General features: G+C 49.7%; 1 protein-coding gene across 1 annotated transcript; it reads left to right on the forward strand.

Annotated features, from left to right (window-relative positions):
- The first annotated feature begins 13,091 nt into the window (after nucleotides 1–13,091).
- LOC140222966 (uncharacterized) lies at nucleotides 13,092–14,848 on the forward strand. Its single transcript, XM_072294187.1, has one exon. The coding sequence runs from the start codon at nucleotides 13,780–13,782 to the stop codon at nucleotides 14,785–14,787; it is 1,008 nt and encodes a 335-aa protein (XP_072150288.1). The 5' UTR covers nucleotides 13,092–13,779; the 3' UTR covers nucleotides 14,788–14,848.
- Nucleotides 14,849–15,130: the final 282 nt, after the last annotated feature.

The following is a 15,130-nucleotide window of genomic DNA, read 5'->3' on the forward strand; positions in this document are numbered from 1 at the left end:
ACGCTGAGGGTCATCAGCTGATTTCCAGCACCAACACACTTTTGGCATGCCCGGTGGGACAAAAACAACATCCAACATGTCGAAAGCTGCTGAAATATTCGAAGACAACGTCATCGAAGTTACGAAAACAGATCTCAAGGACAACCACAAGGAAGAGTTGGCAAGACACCTAGAAGACTACAGGAAGACATGGTTGCAATCCTTTAGTTGTACCAGAAGCGGGGAGACCGTCAAGAAAGCTCCTCTTCGAACTCCCCGCCACATCACCATCGCTGAGGACTCGGAAAAGATGTCTAACATGATTCAACAGTCTGTTTACCAGGCTATGATTGACCAATCCTCAGTGATGACCAACACGGTATACAACGCCATCATCAGTTCCTTGGTCAGCGGAGTAGCTCAGGGGTATTAGGGAGTAGCGTACGCCCCGCCCATCATAGCTCCAGTCAGAGGCTTCTCTGCATCACCTAGCACATCTCACTCGGCTCCTCAGCCGACACCGACACAACATGGAGGATACAACGCTTTATTGCCCCTAGGGTACAACGGTGCGCCATGCTACCAATCGCAAGCGCCATCTCACTCAATGCCTTGGGGGGCACTAGCAACGGCAGCCGGACCAGATCAACCAATCAGTTATGGGAAGTCTCCGGTCCAAGCATCATTCCAGTCGACCAGTCAGTCAACGGTCCCACAATATCAGCCGACTTTATCAGAGATCGGCAGGGTGGTAGACTCTACAGAAACACTCAGGGGTGCGACGCCAATGATACTATACAACGGAGTGGCAGACCCCCCACAAGCAAATGTCGGCTGCTCAGCCGACTATGCAACCGCAAAATCTGCAGCACGCTCTGATCCATCATCGAGCCATTGCACCGCCGGTCCAGCAACATGTGCCGATTCCTCAACCGGCCATACATCAGCAGCAGGTGGATTGGACCGCAAGGATAGCAGAGGTGGTTCAAGATCAATTTGGGTTGAAACCGAAGGTGCAAACCTATACGTACAAGACGCTATACCCGCCTGCCTATGACTTGTTGCTGTTTCCCCATCGGTACAAGGTTCCCGACTTCACCAAGTTCTCGGGACTGGATGACACATCAACTGTGGAGCACGTGAATAGATTCATTATCCAGTGCGGAGAAGCCGCTACACAAGATGCTCTGCGAGTGCGTTTATTCTCGTCGTCCCTATCCGGATCAGCCTTCCAATGGTTCACTACGCTGCCGCCCAATTCCATCGTCACTTGGGCCAATCTGGAGAAATAGTTCCATAAGTACTTCTACGCGGGAGTCCACAAGATGAAGCTCTCAGATCTGACCAGCCTCAGGCAGAGGAGCGACAAACCAGTTACCAGTTACGTGTAGAGGTTCAGTGAGATCAGAAACAAGTGCTACACCCTAGTCCTGACTGACGCTCAGCTGGCCGATATCGCCTTCCAAGGTCTCCTACCACACATCAAAGAGAAGTACGCCTCCCAGGAGTTCGAAAGCTTAAGTCAGATCGTCCACCGACTGTCCGGTCAAGAGGTGTGCCCTTTCGACCAACGGAGGAATTTTTAGAAGAAGGTGGCATACTTGGAGGGGTCTGAATCAGAGGAAGAGGCGGAAATCGGCCTAGAAAAATGGGTAAAAGGGAAAAAGCCGATATCATGCCCGTTCAGAAAGAAGGAACCAGAAACATTCGGCTTTGACATGTCAAAGGCCGATAAAATCTTTGATTTACTTCTCCAGGAGGGGTAGATCAAGCTTTCACCTTATCACACGATTCCATCGACCGAACAGTTCAAAAAGATGAAGTATTGCAAGTCGCACAATGCCACGTCCCACGACACGAACGAGTGCAAGATCTTCCGACAGCAGATACAATCGGCCATTGAGCAAGGCAGACTCAAGTTCGAAGTTCCGACAAAGCCAGTAAAGCCAATGAAGATTGGTCAGCATCCTTTCCCTACTAATACGGTCGATGCGGGAAGAAACGCACTCCAGACCAAGGTGCTAACATCAGAATCGGTTAAAAGAAGCAGCGCCGGAGATCCCAAAAATTAGGCCACGGTCGAAGATGTCAAAGGCAAAGGACGGGTCGAAGATGAAGGCGAAAGATCAGAGAGATCACGTAGACCTTTCACCTCCCAATACTTACTCAGCAAGTATCTGCAGTAGCAAGAAAACTCGAGACACCGTGAAGAGATGATGCGCCGACACGAAGGTCACTGGCGGTGCCCGTTCTTTATCCACTGCTGGGAGAACAACCTCAGCTTACCATCAGCCGATAATTGCCTCGAGTGCAGCGGTCAATATCGCAGCAGTCACCCGTTCAAGAGGTCACGCTCCAGAGATCGAGGATCAGAGCCGATCAGCAGATACTGGCGCGAACAAGAGGATCGGCGCATTTTAGTGCATGATCGGCTAAGGGGCAGAGTTGAACAGTATGATCGGCTGAGGGGCAGAGTTGACCAGCGTGAACGACTGGGGGGCAGGGCCAGCTGGAGAAGATGGCCGATGCCAGAGTGTCTGACAAAAATCTCCTAGGATGAGAACCAGACTGGGAGCGTGCAAAACCGCCAACCAAACCGGTGAACCCCAGATGGTGCCCCGATGGCTTGACCAAATCCCAGAAACGAAGAATCCAGCGTTTGCGCCAATGGGAACAAGAAGAAGAAGAATAGAGGCAGACGGCGGATAAGAAAGATGACAGGTCTGGAGTCTAGCGCCCCAAAAGAAAAAATGATGAAGAAGATGACGATCAGGGGTTGGCGGCTGATGTCAGCATGGTGTTCATCTTGCCGATGGAGTTCATGGCTCCTGCCGATCGGGACGATGCAACAGAAATAGAGGAGCAAATGGCATAGTTGGCTTTGGAGCCGATGAACCACTTTTGAGAAACCCGAAGACGACAAACGACAACATCTCAAAGCCCTATTCCTCAAAGGACACGTCAACGGGCGACCAGTCACTAGGCTACTGGTAGATGGAGGCGCTGCGGTCAATATCGTACCGTAAGCTATATTCCGGAAATTGGGCAAAAATGATGAAGATCTGAACAAGAGGGATATGATGCTCAAGGATTTCGAAGGGAACGTGTCCCTGGCCCGCGGAGCACTTTGTGTCGACCTCACCATCGGCAGTAAGACCCTACCCCCTACTTTCTTTATCATTAATGGCAAAGGGTCCTACAACATGTTTCTCGGGCGCGATTGGATACACGCGAATTGCTGCGTCCCATCTACAATGCACCAATGGCTCTTCCAGTGGGTCGGCGACAACATCGAGATAGTCACTGCCGATTCCTCCTACAGTGTTGCCACAGCCGATGCGCAACAGTGGAGCTGCGAACACATCAGGTGCATATCTTGCAGGACCTGGGACACTGATTTCCTAAAGGTGTCCGATTTAGGTCTACAGCCGATCCAAGCAGTCGGCTCTGAAGAATCAGACTAGATGGATCTGTTCGTCCGAGAAGACGGCAAACTTGGGCACGGATTTACGTGCCGATTCATTGGAAATGGTGGACTTAGGAGATGGCAGCAAGCCAAGGCCGACGTATATTAGTGCTAGCTTAGACCCGGAGTACAAGTGTAAATTGACGAGATTATTGAAAGAGTTTAAAGATTGTTTTGCTTGGGAATACCATGAGATGCCTGGTCTAGACCGGTCCATTGTCGAACATCGGTTGCCTATAAAACCAGGATATCGGCTGTATCAGCAACCCGCACGACGGTGCAACCCTAAAATCCTACCTGATATAAAGGCCGAGATTACAAGATTGATTGAAGCAGGATTTATTTGGTAGTGCCGTTATGCCGAGTGGATTTCCAATATTGTACCCGTATACAAGAAAAATGGGAAGCTGCGCGTGTGCATTGACTTCAGAAATCTTAATCAGGCTACGCCAATGGATGGGTATCCAATGCCAATAGCCGACGTTTTGATAGACGCTGCCGCAGGACATAAAGTCATCAGTTTCATGGATGGTAATGCTGGGTACAATCAAATATTAATGGCCGAAGAAGACATTTCAAAGACGGCTTTCCGGTGTCCAGGCCACCTCGGTTTGTTCGAGTGGGTGGTGATGACCTTCAGTTTAAAAAACGCCGAAGCTACATATCAACGGGCTATGAATTATATTTTTCACAAGCTTATTGGTGTCCTGGTGGAGATCTACATCGACGACATCGTGGTCAAGTCAAAAGGACATCAGGAGCATCTGGCCGATTTGCGAGAAGTATTGGAGTGCACAAGGAAGCATGAATTGAAAATGAACCCAAACAAGTGTGCCTTTGGTGTTTCGGCTGGACAATTTCTAGGATTCATGGTCCATGAGCGCGGGATAAAAGTCAACCAGAAGATTATAGCTGCCATCAATAAAGTCATGACCCCGCAGAACAAAACTGAGCTGCAGTCCCTAATCGGTAAAGTTAACTTTATCAGAAGGTTCATATCCAACTTGTCCGGGCGTATTCAAGCCTTTACCCCCTTGTTGAAATTGAAACCCGACTAGGAATTCGTGTGGGGAGAAAAACAACAGAAGGCGTTGGAAGACATCAAGAAGTGCCTGATCTCACCACCAGTGTTGGTCCCGCCACAGGCTGACAAGCCGTTCAGACTATACTTGTCGGTCGAAGAACAAGCTATCGGATCGGCACTGGTACAAGAATTTGAAGGCAAAGAAAAAAGGGTAATCTATTATGTCAGCAGAAGGCTCCTAAACACTGAGACTAGATATTTCCCAGTGGAACGGCTATGCCTTTGTCTATATTTTTCATGTACCAAACTCAAGCACTACCTGTTATCGGCGGAGTGCATAGTCGTGTGCAAAGATGATGTAGTCAAGTACATGCTGTCATTGCCGATTTTGAAAGGAAGAATTGGAAAATGGATTCTAGCTCTGTCAGAGTTCGACCTGAGGTACGAATCGGCCAAAGCAGTCAAGGGTTAAGTCATGGCTGATTTCGTGACCCAGCACCGTGGACCAGAAATCGTCGTCGTCGAACCAGCTCCATAGACACTGTACTTCAATGGTTCTTCATGTGGGGCCGGATCAGGAATTGGCATCGTTCTCATATCATCTCAGGGGGGGGGGGCAAGTTATGATTTCTCTCTGCCGATAGAGGCGTCCGCTACCAATAATCAGGCAGAGTACCGGGCTGTCTTAAAAGGTATCTAGTTGTTGAGGGAGATCAAAGCCGATGCAATGGAGATTTTCAGGGATTCCATGCTCATCGTCGATCAATTGATGGGGAAATCTGAGTGCAAAGATGATGTCTTAAGGATTTACTACGAAGATTGCCTTCGGTCGTTAAAAGAATTCAAGTTTGCAGTTATTGAGCATATTCCCAGAAATTACAATGAAGAGGCCAACAGGCTTGCCCAACATGCTTCCGGGTATCGGCCGATTCAAGGTGGCATGACTCTGGAGCTTGCGGCCGACGATTGGCGAAAGGAGATCGCCGATTACTTAAAAGATCCGTCCAAGAAAGTGGATCGGCAAATACATTTTCAGGCCACAAAATATGTGTTACTTGAGGATGATTTGTTTTACTGGATGATTGATAGGGTTCTACTCAAGTGCCTTGGAACTGAAGAAGCGAAGGTTCTGATGGGAGAAATTCACGAAGGCGTATGTGGGGCTCATCAATCAGCTCACAAAATGAAGTGGATGATCAGCAACAATGGTTATTATTGGCCGACTATGCTCGAGGATTGCTTCAAATATTATGAAGGGTGTCAGGATTGCCAGAAGTTCAGCAACGTGCAGCGTGCACCAGCCTCGGCTATGAACCCAATAATTAAGCTATGGCCGTTTAGAGGTTGGGGAATAGACCTTATCGGACAGATTTATCATCCATCAAGCAAGGGACACAAGTTCATATTAGTAGCCACTGATTACTTTACCAAGTGGGTGGAGGCAGTCCCCCTGAAAACCGTGACTTCAGCCGCTATGATCGATTTTGTGAGAGACCACATTGTTTAGCGGTTCGGTATCCCTCAAACTATCACAACCGATCAAGGGACAATGTTCACCTCGGAAGAGTTTGAAGAGTTCACCGCCGATATGGGAATTAAATTGTTGAATTCTTCTCCGTATTATGCTCAAGCTAACGGTCAGGCCAAATCATCCAATAAGGGGATAATCAAGTTGATCAAGAGGAAGATAGAGGAGCAGCCCAAGAAGTGGCACGCACCCTTGACTGAATCTCTATGGGCCTACAGGATGGCCTGCCATGGGGCTACTAAAATATCTCCCTATCAATTGGTGTACGGTCATGAGGCAGTATTGCCTTGGGAATTAAGGATGGGGTCCAGACGCATGTCACTTCAAGATTAGTTCATAGCTGATGACTATTCCCTCCTCATGAAGGGGGAGCTCGACGATTTAGCGGGTCAACGATTAAGGGCCCTGATCAGCATCGAAGAAAATAAGAAAAGGGTGGCCAGGTGGTACGACAAGAAGGTTAAGGTCAAGCAATTCTCCCAGGGAGATTTGGTTTGGAAGTTGGTGCTGCTGATAGGATCTAAAGATCCCAAATTCGGTAAATGATCGCCTACTTGGGAAGGGCCGTATAGAATCGGCTGATGCGCTCCAGGAAATGCGTACATATTAGAGACTATCGAGGGGGAGGAATTCACAAGAGCTTTAAATGGAAGGTATCTGAAGAGGTATTACCCTAGAATATGGGTAGACGCGTAGCCGATGATATGGCGCGTCTAGACGATGTGGCCAACTCCTATTGACTCGTGTTCACATAGCCGATGCAAGGATGACACCGCCTTAAGTACGAAACCTTTGACTAGTCTGGCCGATTTATTATTCGGTACAGCGATAGGATACATGGCCGACACGGTACAAGTTGCCCTTAGACCAAAAGTACCAATACATTCATTAACCTCGTTTCAGCTGGGCTTTCTCTCTCTCGACCTGGCCTAGTTCTATTAGGAGGCGGATGCTCTTCTCCTCCAAATCCTCCATGGCGGCTTCAACAGCGACTTGGCGAGGAAGTTGGTGGCTTTTGTCGAGAAGGGGTTGGGATGTTCCCGCCATGGCATCCTCAAGAATGATCCGACGATGTAGATGGTGGCTCTTCTCGATTGGCGGCTAACTGGAACAATTGGCTTCCATATGATCCAAGATCTTCTAGATATGAGCAGGGATATGATCTTTGAGTTCTTCGCGATGAGCCTCAATCAGATCTCTGTCCGCCTGCGTCAGTGGTTCCTCAGAGTGCATAATCTCAATGGCTCGTTCCAGGCTAGGGCTAAGGTGTTTTGACTGGGAGGAAACAAACAATCACCCATCGTTAGATTGATGAACGCCGGGCGGAGGAACGAAGGGAGATTTCGTACCTGATTGACGGAGGAAGAGGAAGACATCTCGACGCCTGGTCTAAGAGTATGAAAATAAGACAACTTGAGGAAAGGAGGCTGGGCCAGGTGCGAATGCCCTTAGAAGCGATACGAGGGTCTCCTACTTATAGAAGGAAAAGGATGAAGGGTAACGATTGGTAAAACGCGTCCCGTTGGAGTAAAGGACTATTAAATGAAAAGCTGCCACATAGGACGGTCCAAGTTTGAATTCGCACGACAACGGCAAAAGAACATTAAATTTTTGTACAAAAGCATTCAGAGTTTTCTACGATTCACCCGAGGAGAGCATTAATGGCCACGATCACTCGATGCCGAATCTAAAATCCTTTGGTCGTCGTCGGCCGCCCTAGGGACTTCTGGTATGTTGCGGTGAAGTTGGATAGCTTCATGGGCAAGGCTCTGCCTCTCCTGCTGTAACGACTTAGGGTTAAATCAGTCAAGTTAATCTAAGACAAGTTCCTAATCTGGTTGACTCAGCTTTTCTCGAGCCATATCAGTAAAGTCCAGTTTTCAGCCCAACCTAGAGCCTTAGGGAGGGTTTTCCTTTGGAAAGTTGAGCAGGACGCCAAGAAATTCCTTTATGAAAGTTGGAGAACGAAGTCCCTACTAAAACTTTGCTAGTTGGACCTTAATCCTTTTCGACTCCGAAGGTTCCCAAATCTGCAATTCTAATCAGTCCCGAAACCAGTTTTCCTCAAAACTTTGGAGTTTTCGGAGAACCAGAGACTGGTAGGTGGACCCAGAAACAGATCCCACGGATCTCTCAGGTCAGGCGCGCTAGAGCCAGCGTGCGCCCTGCTTCAGAGTCCCGCCACCGCGTGGCTCAACCTGCCCGATGAGCGCCGCCTAGCCCAGTCGCTGGTCGCGACAAGATGGATCAGCTCGGCTCCTTCCCAATCACGCGCGGAAGCACCCTGCAGCCCTTTCCGCCTCGTCTCGTCTCGCCCGCAACCTCACCGGTCGCGCCAGGCGCCTTGTCGCCGCTGCGACCAAGGATTGGCCACTGCTGCGCCAGTCTGCCTCGCCTCCCGCGCTCATCTCCTCACCCGGATCCCCAGCCGTGCGCCCCAATGCCTTCCAGCTTTTCCGTTGCCCCTCAGTCGTGCTGCCCACGCGCGCACCCCGCGACGGTACTACCCTCGCCAACCACGGCTTCGGCAGAGACAACTCCTTTTTCCGCCTCGCCAGTAGCGTGCCCCGGCAAAGCCGCTGGTCTGCGCCTGCTAGCGTCGCCGCTCGCCCGGTCACCTCACCTGTAGCGCCCTCACCTGCAGTGCCCCCTTTCTTCCTTCCTGCCACACGCTAGCCGAGCCGCCGTCCCCAATCCGCCGCTTGGCGCAACCAGACCCACGCCCGCCCTCGCCAATCCTTCCTTCCGGCAAAACCGCGCCTGCACAAGCTCTGTCTCCAACACCCAATGACCAAAGACCCTGTCCCCGAAGCTCCACCACGGCAGAGCACTCTATCCCCTTCGACCTGATCCTCGCGTTGCCCGGATTCTTTCTCTTCCGCGCAGCTATAAAAGGGAGTACCAGAGCCTTTACCGAAGTTCCCTTTGCCATCTTTGCCTCGCCGCACCTTCCTCTGTTTTGCACTCAAGCGCTGCCGCATAATCTCTTGAGGAACTCCCCCTCTCCGCTCAACACACGCCGTCCCAAACCCACCAGCCGCTCCGCATGGTGCTAGAGCTTACTTGTTGTCCACAAGAAGCACCGCCGCCGTCAGAGCACCGCCGGACCCCTCCGCCGCCCACGCCTTAGCACCTTAAGTCTTTCCACCTGAGTGTGTTCCTTTCCGACCCCAAGACTTCACTAGTAGGCCCACATGTAAGCTGCCGACCCTTTTCGTTTCGCCCGACCCCTTTTCCATCTTGCCCGACCCTTTCTGTTTCGCCCGACCCTTGTCCGCCCCACCCGAGGGCTCGGCCGTATCCTTTCTTTTTACCAAAGGTATCTGTGTAAAAATTCGGGACTTCTCTGTGATAAGTCTGAGGACCCCGATATAGTTATTCCTTAGGTCTGAGGGTCAGATCATAAGTTCTTCCCGATCCGACTCTTTTACCTTATTCTCTATCAATAGAAGCTTAGGATTTTCACACCTTTCCTGTAGTTTTGCCACAAGTTTCTAAGCTTAAGCTTGTAAGTGTTGTTGAAATAACCGTCTAAGTGTTTAACACCTGCATTGCATTTCCGTGTAGAACTAAATCTCACCGACGGCACCTACGAGCTGCATCCGGTGCCAGAAGACGAAGAGGTAGCCGAGCTGCCAACTGCAGGAGCTGAAGCCGAGCACTCGAAAGATCAGTTTGCCTCCGCCCCGCTCGAAGGCAAGCCCCGGAGCATAACCCAATCTTTCTAAACTTGCGCATGCCTTCCCTTGTATGTACATTTACGTTATAGGAGTTGTTTGAAGCCTTAGATGCATGACATAGTTCCCTTAATCTGAACACTAGCATGGTAAGTCCGAGTAGTTGCAATGCTTAATAGGACTCGGTAAAAGTCGAGTGATTTCCTGTCACTCGCGAGCTATAGGAGTCATTTGTTCTTCTTCTGGTTACAACTATAAGGACGGTGGACGGAGCAGGGCCTTGTGAACTCTTTTGGTGGTTGGTGGATTGCCCCGTCTGTCTACTTGAAATTGAACTAAGGTCGAGATATGATAGTGTTCGTGATCAAGTGTTTGAAAGTACTAATCTCATACCTAGTATGGGATGAGGAAGCCTAGTACCTGATTGAACCTGGACGTGAGCGGTTCGATCCACTGTCTCTGGAACGGAGTTTTTCCCTACGGCCGCATGTGGTGGCAAGTGTGGTCACAGAACGGCAGAGGCCGGGTCTGTGGAATATTGCACCCAGAGAAGTGGGCCCGACACGGGTCAGGGAATCGATGGGGACGGCCGACACAGGAAGCGACCCTCTGTGGTGCGCGAATGTCGTGAGATTAGGTTCGCCATGCATGGTTAAGAAACTCGAATCGATTCGTCTGCCTCTCACAGTTTGAGACTGCTTGATCGCTATGCTACACTGAGTAAAGATGGAACATGATGATGATATGAACTTGATGCTTGTTCTATATATTTTTTTTTGTTTGGAAACTATGTTTGTTTAGCATAAGTGACAATGTAGACTGGTTAATGAAATTAGAACTGGAGCTAAAATATTAAAAGTAAGGATCTACTGTAGTCGCTTTTGGCAAAACAAACCCCTCAGCCAAAGAGCTTTGCATGTCTAGAAGTTGGTTGAGTAGTTTTTCCCACCGGTCGGTTAAGTCTTGTTGAGCTTAGTAGCTCAGCCTTGCTTGTGGCATCTCTTTGAGGTGAAGTTGAAGCTTCTGAGTGTGGTGCTGTTGGCACTTGGCCGCCCCAGTTTCCTCCTGGGTTGACGGTCGAGTGGGATCCCTCCTCAGATGGCGAGGAAAGGGATCATTGATGTCCTGATCGGCCTTATCAGGGACATCCGACCCGACGATAGCTTCTGCTGTTCTGTTTATCTTTTTCTGCAGTTTGAACTTTGTAAAACTCTGATTTGTGAACCAGTATTGTAATAAAATTTGAACTTGATTAAGAGGTTGATCTGTTGTATTCTCTAGAACCACTCACCTTCGGGTGAGCTATGCTAACTCGGTCCTATAAAGTGGTTTATTGGATGAAATTCGACGGATCGTGATTTAACTTGATTAAAGCATATGATCGCGTGTTAGGCGACTTAAATGTGCTTTAGTTAAGTTAATCCGAGGTGTTCCACCACACCAACTTTAGATCGGCGATAACAGATGGGAGATCATGAAGCCTCTTCTCTTCGGCGGCTATGGCTTTGGTCACCTGCTCCATTTCCTTGGCGAGCTCTGCCCTTCGGCGCTTGAGGCGGTCTATGGCACCAACAATGTCCGGGTGGGAGTTTTCAAGAATGCCGATCCGCTGGTGCACTTCTTGAGCTCGTTGTTTGTAGGAGTCCTCCTCTTCACGTGCCTTTGCTAGTTTAGCACAGTCAGCCATGTGCTGTAAAGCTCTGAATACCGGGATTTGCATTTACTCGATGTATGCTATGGGTGCTAGAGCTTCTGCTGCTTCTTCTGGAACTCGGCCTCTGATTTCACTAAAGAGTTGCCGAATCGGCGAGGCGTCTTTCACCAATCGGCTGACATCATCCTGGAGAAGGACCCGTATACTCTAGAGCTTGGCGCGGACTTCATTGGGAAGTGAACTCAGAGCGACCTGGCGCGAGGCGACCTCCTCGTCATCAGAAATCGCGACCGCAAAAGAAAAAAGGCTGTTGTTGGGAGTATCCTGTTCCTGATAAAATAAAGAGACAGATTAGCCGACGGCGGCAGAAAATCAGCCAATTTGGGTGTTAAGTTTCTTACCTCTTTAAAACATATTTCTTCTGCTTGTGTTGGAGGGAGTACTACCCTCATTTCGGGAATCGGCACAGCTAGCTCGTCGGAAGAAGAAGATTCGACGATTATCGGCGCCGTACTCGGGCCAGCCTCCTGGAAAGTTACAAAAAATAGATCTCCGTAAGTATGAGGCAATGGTTAAATCTGATGATGGATAATGAGTATGAGGCAATGGTTAAATCTGATGATGGATAATGACTGCTCTACCTCTGTGAGTCGTCCAAACGGTGGTCGTTGGAAAGGCACAATCGACGCACCCAAAGTAGCCTGCATCAGAAATCAGTTAGATTTCAATTAAGGATTAAGAGATTCGAGTAAAACAAATATTCTCTACCTCAGTGGGAGGGATTGCTGACGTCTCGGTCTCTGCCTGGAGTGTGGCCGATTGCTGAGGAGATTGCTCTGGGATAATTTGCGCAGCCTAACAGAAAGAAGAAGTTAATACTGATAGTATACTTGAAAAATTCAAAGAGTATGGAGTTACCTGAACAGCCTCTAGTAGTAAAGATGCGGACGCTAATCCGGCTTCTGCAGCGGCTTGGGGATCGACTTCCTCGACAATTGGCGGGGTCGGTATGGCTGAAGACTCAGCCGGTGCCGCCGCCGATTGGTGCGCACCCGACGGCTCATTTTCTTTAAAGAAGATATCTTCAACTTCTGTTTTAGCTGGCCCGTAGAGATATCTTCAATGGACGGAGCTTGGAAACCAATAATCGGAAATGAAGTATAAGGGTGGCAATTATCTATTGGCCTGCCGCTGCGACTGCGCGTTGGGGGAAGATAGCTTCGAGATTGCAGAAGAAAAAGAAAGTCAGTGGTAATCTTGCAGTGCAAAGGAATTATGTTAAAATCGGCTGAAAAAGGGGTAGTACCGCTGCATTAGGATCAACGTTGGCGGGATTCAAGTCATTGCAGTATGTTGCGGGGGACACGCAGAAGAAATGCTGTTTCCATTCGCCCCACCATAGCTTGAATTGTTGGACGGCGAAGAGGGCCACCACCCAGTTGGCCAAGTCAATGGTGTCAAAATCTGGTGTCAGACTGCATAGCCGATTATATTTGAGACCCGTGGTAAGCTCGTCCCGAAACTTCACGCGGCCGGCAAAATAACTTCACGTGTTCAGCGTTTCGTTTTGTAATCTGTTCCTGTCAATTCAATTGCTTTCGTTTTGTAATCTGTTCCTGTCAATTCAATTGCTTTGTCGATCGAATACTACTCTTTGGGAGATTAACCTTGATCTGTTAGTTTCTGTATGCTTATGTGAAGACTGAAGAAGCAAAGCTAGCCTGCTACTATACTGAAAAGGTTCAGTGCTAGTCGACAGGTGTGTAGCCATGTGATGATTTTTAGCCAACAACTTCATTTACGGGCGTGATGTTTGCCGATGGTATAATGGATGTGATTGCTACATTACTAACATGCTATGGATACTTCTTCCGATTGGTTCAACCTCTAATGAATTTCAAACTTTCAGTTCGTATTTTTCAGAAGGAAATTGGCAGCCAGCCCCGGGGCGGCAAACCTGTTTTGAGGCTCTTCCGTTTCTAGCTGTTGTGGGTTTAAAACTATGGGCTCAAAACTTGTTGACCCATGGGCCCGTCGCAGGATCCGTTTGAGAAAAGACATACTTGGGCTTGGCCAGGCAGGAGCCTTCTCTTCGGCCTTAGCTAATTTGTCGTCGGCATACAAGAAATCTGGCCCATTAGAAGTGTCCTCTCAAAGAAAGAAAAAAGCCAGGTACATGTGTTCATCTCCCGCTCTGCAACGCCGCCGCCGCCACCGAGGGAGTTCGAGTCCAGTTCGGCCATGAGACCTCCCCCAACATAATTCGATTCGGTCTCCGTCCCCAACTCCGCATCCAATCGCGACAACGAGGGCCTCCCGCCTCCCCAATTTAAAGAGAGAAGAAGACGCGAGCCGCCCGTGCAGCTCCAAAGTCCAAGATCTGAAAGTCCCAACACCGAAACACAGCAGGCGAGCCAAACGACACGAGAGCAGAGGCCGGTTCCGTGCAAGATGGATCCGAAGGCTACCGGCGATCTCACCTCGCTGGCTGCGTCTTTCCCCCTCGTGGTGTACGACCACGGCGAGCAGCCGGACAACTCCCACACCATGCTCTCCGTCGTCGACGGATCCTCACACACCTGCCGAATCCCAGAGCTCCAAAACTCCACATGCCTGGAGACTCCATGCGGCTTGGTGCTCGTAGCAGACAACACCACCCCCTCGCAGTGCTCTTTATGGAACCCGCAGACCGGGGAGAAGATCTCCCTGCCGGCGCTGGACGCGGCGCCGCCGGAGAACTCCCGGTGCCTGCTCTCCGACACGGTCTCCTCCCCGGACTGCCTCGTCCTCATCAACGACACCACGGGATTTTCGTTCATGTTCTGCCACGTCAGGGGAGGGACCGCGTGGACCACCCAGCCCTACGACATCGGCCTCTACGCGCTCCCGCCGGGGAGCCTCTCCGCCCCCGCCAAGATGGAGATAGACAACCTGGCCGCCGTGCAGGGGAAGTTCTACTTCATGGAGAATCTAGATGAGGTCTGGGTTCTCAGCTTCGCTCAGGATCCGGAGCCGCATCTGGAGATGACGAGCTTCGATGCTCTCATGCCAACTTTCGTCAGCGTCAGCGACGAGCCGCAGCTTGTCATCGACACTTATCTCCTGGAGTCGTCGCAGGAGCTGTTCCTCGTCTGCGTCTACATGCCTGGCTGCGACTTCGAGCACATCGAGGAGGTCAGTGCCTACAAGATGGATTTCTCGAAGCAAGAATGGTGCAAGGTGACTGACATCGGCGATCGAGCGTTTCTTCTCGGTCCACGTAGCTTTGCGGCCTCGTGCGCGGCCGGGGAGCATGGTCTCAAGAGGGGGTGCGTCTACTATGCGTTCGACTTCTTCCGGGACACCAACGAGTTTTACATCTTTGATCTCATGGAAGGCACTCGTGAGGTCACTGGGCCAGGCCAGGACGTTCCCCTTTCTGCGCGCCAACCGTTTTGGATGGTTCCCGTATGCCCGTAAAGTTCCGATCGTTTGCTGTGAAAGAGACTGCCTGATTGTTCCTTTGTATCGAGTTTATCCATTGAATCATAATGTTCATGTGGTTTAGGCCTTAAGCAATAGTGTCATCAAGTTGTGTTTTTGTCGCTTTCGGATAATGAAACTGTTTTGTTTACTATATACCTTTAAATTTAAAAATAATTAAGTACATTTGAGCCAAGTATGTACTTTTTAAATAATTGTTATTCTGTTTATGTTCAGAGTTAAAATTCTCATGAATGTCAAGAGTATGATCATTTCTTCTGAAGAGGTCACCTTTTCTGTATGATGAAGGTTGATTTATATGGTCAAGTTACTATTTTGC

Source organism: Setaria viridis, chromosome 5 (assembly GCF_005286985.2).
Source record: "Setaria viridis chromosome 5, Setaria_viridis_v4.0, whole genome shotgun sequence".
In the NCBI taxonomy this organism is placed as follows: domain Eukaryota; kingdom Viridiplantae; phylum Streptophyta; class Magnoliopsida; order Poales; family Poaceae; genus Setaria; species Setaria viridis.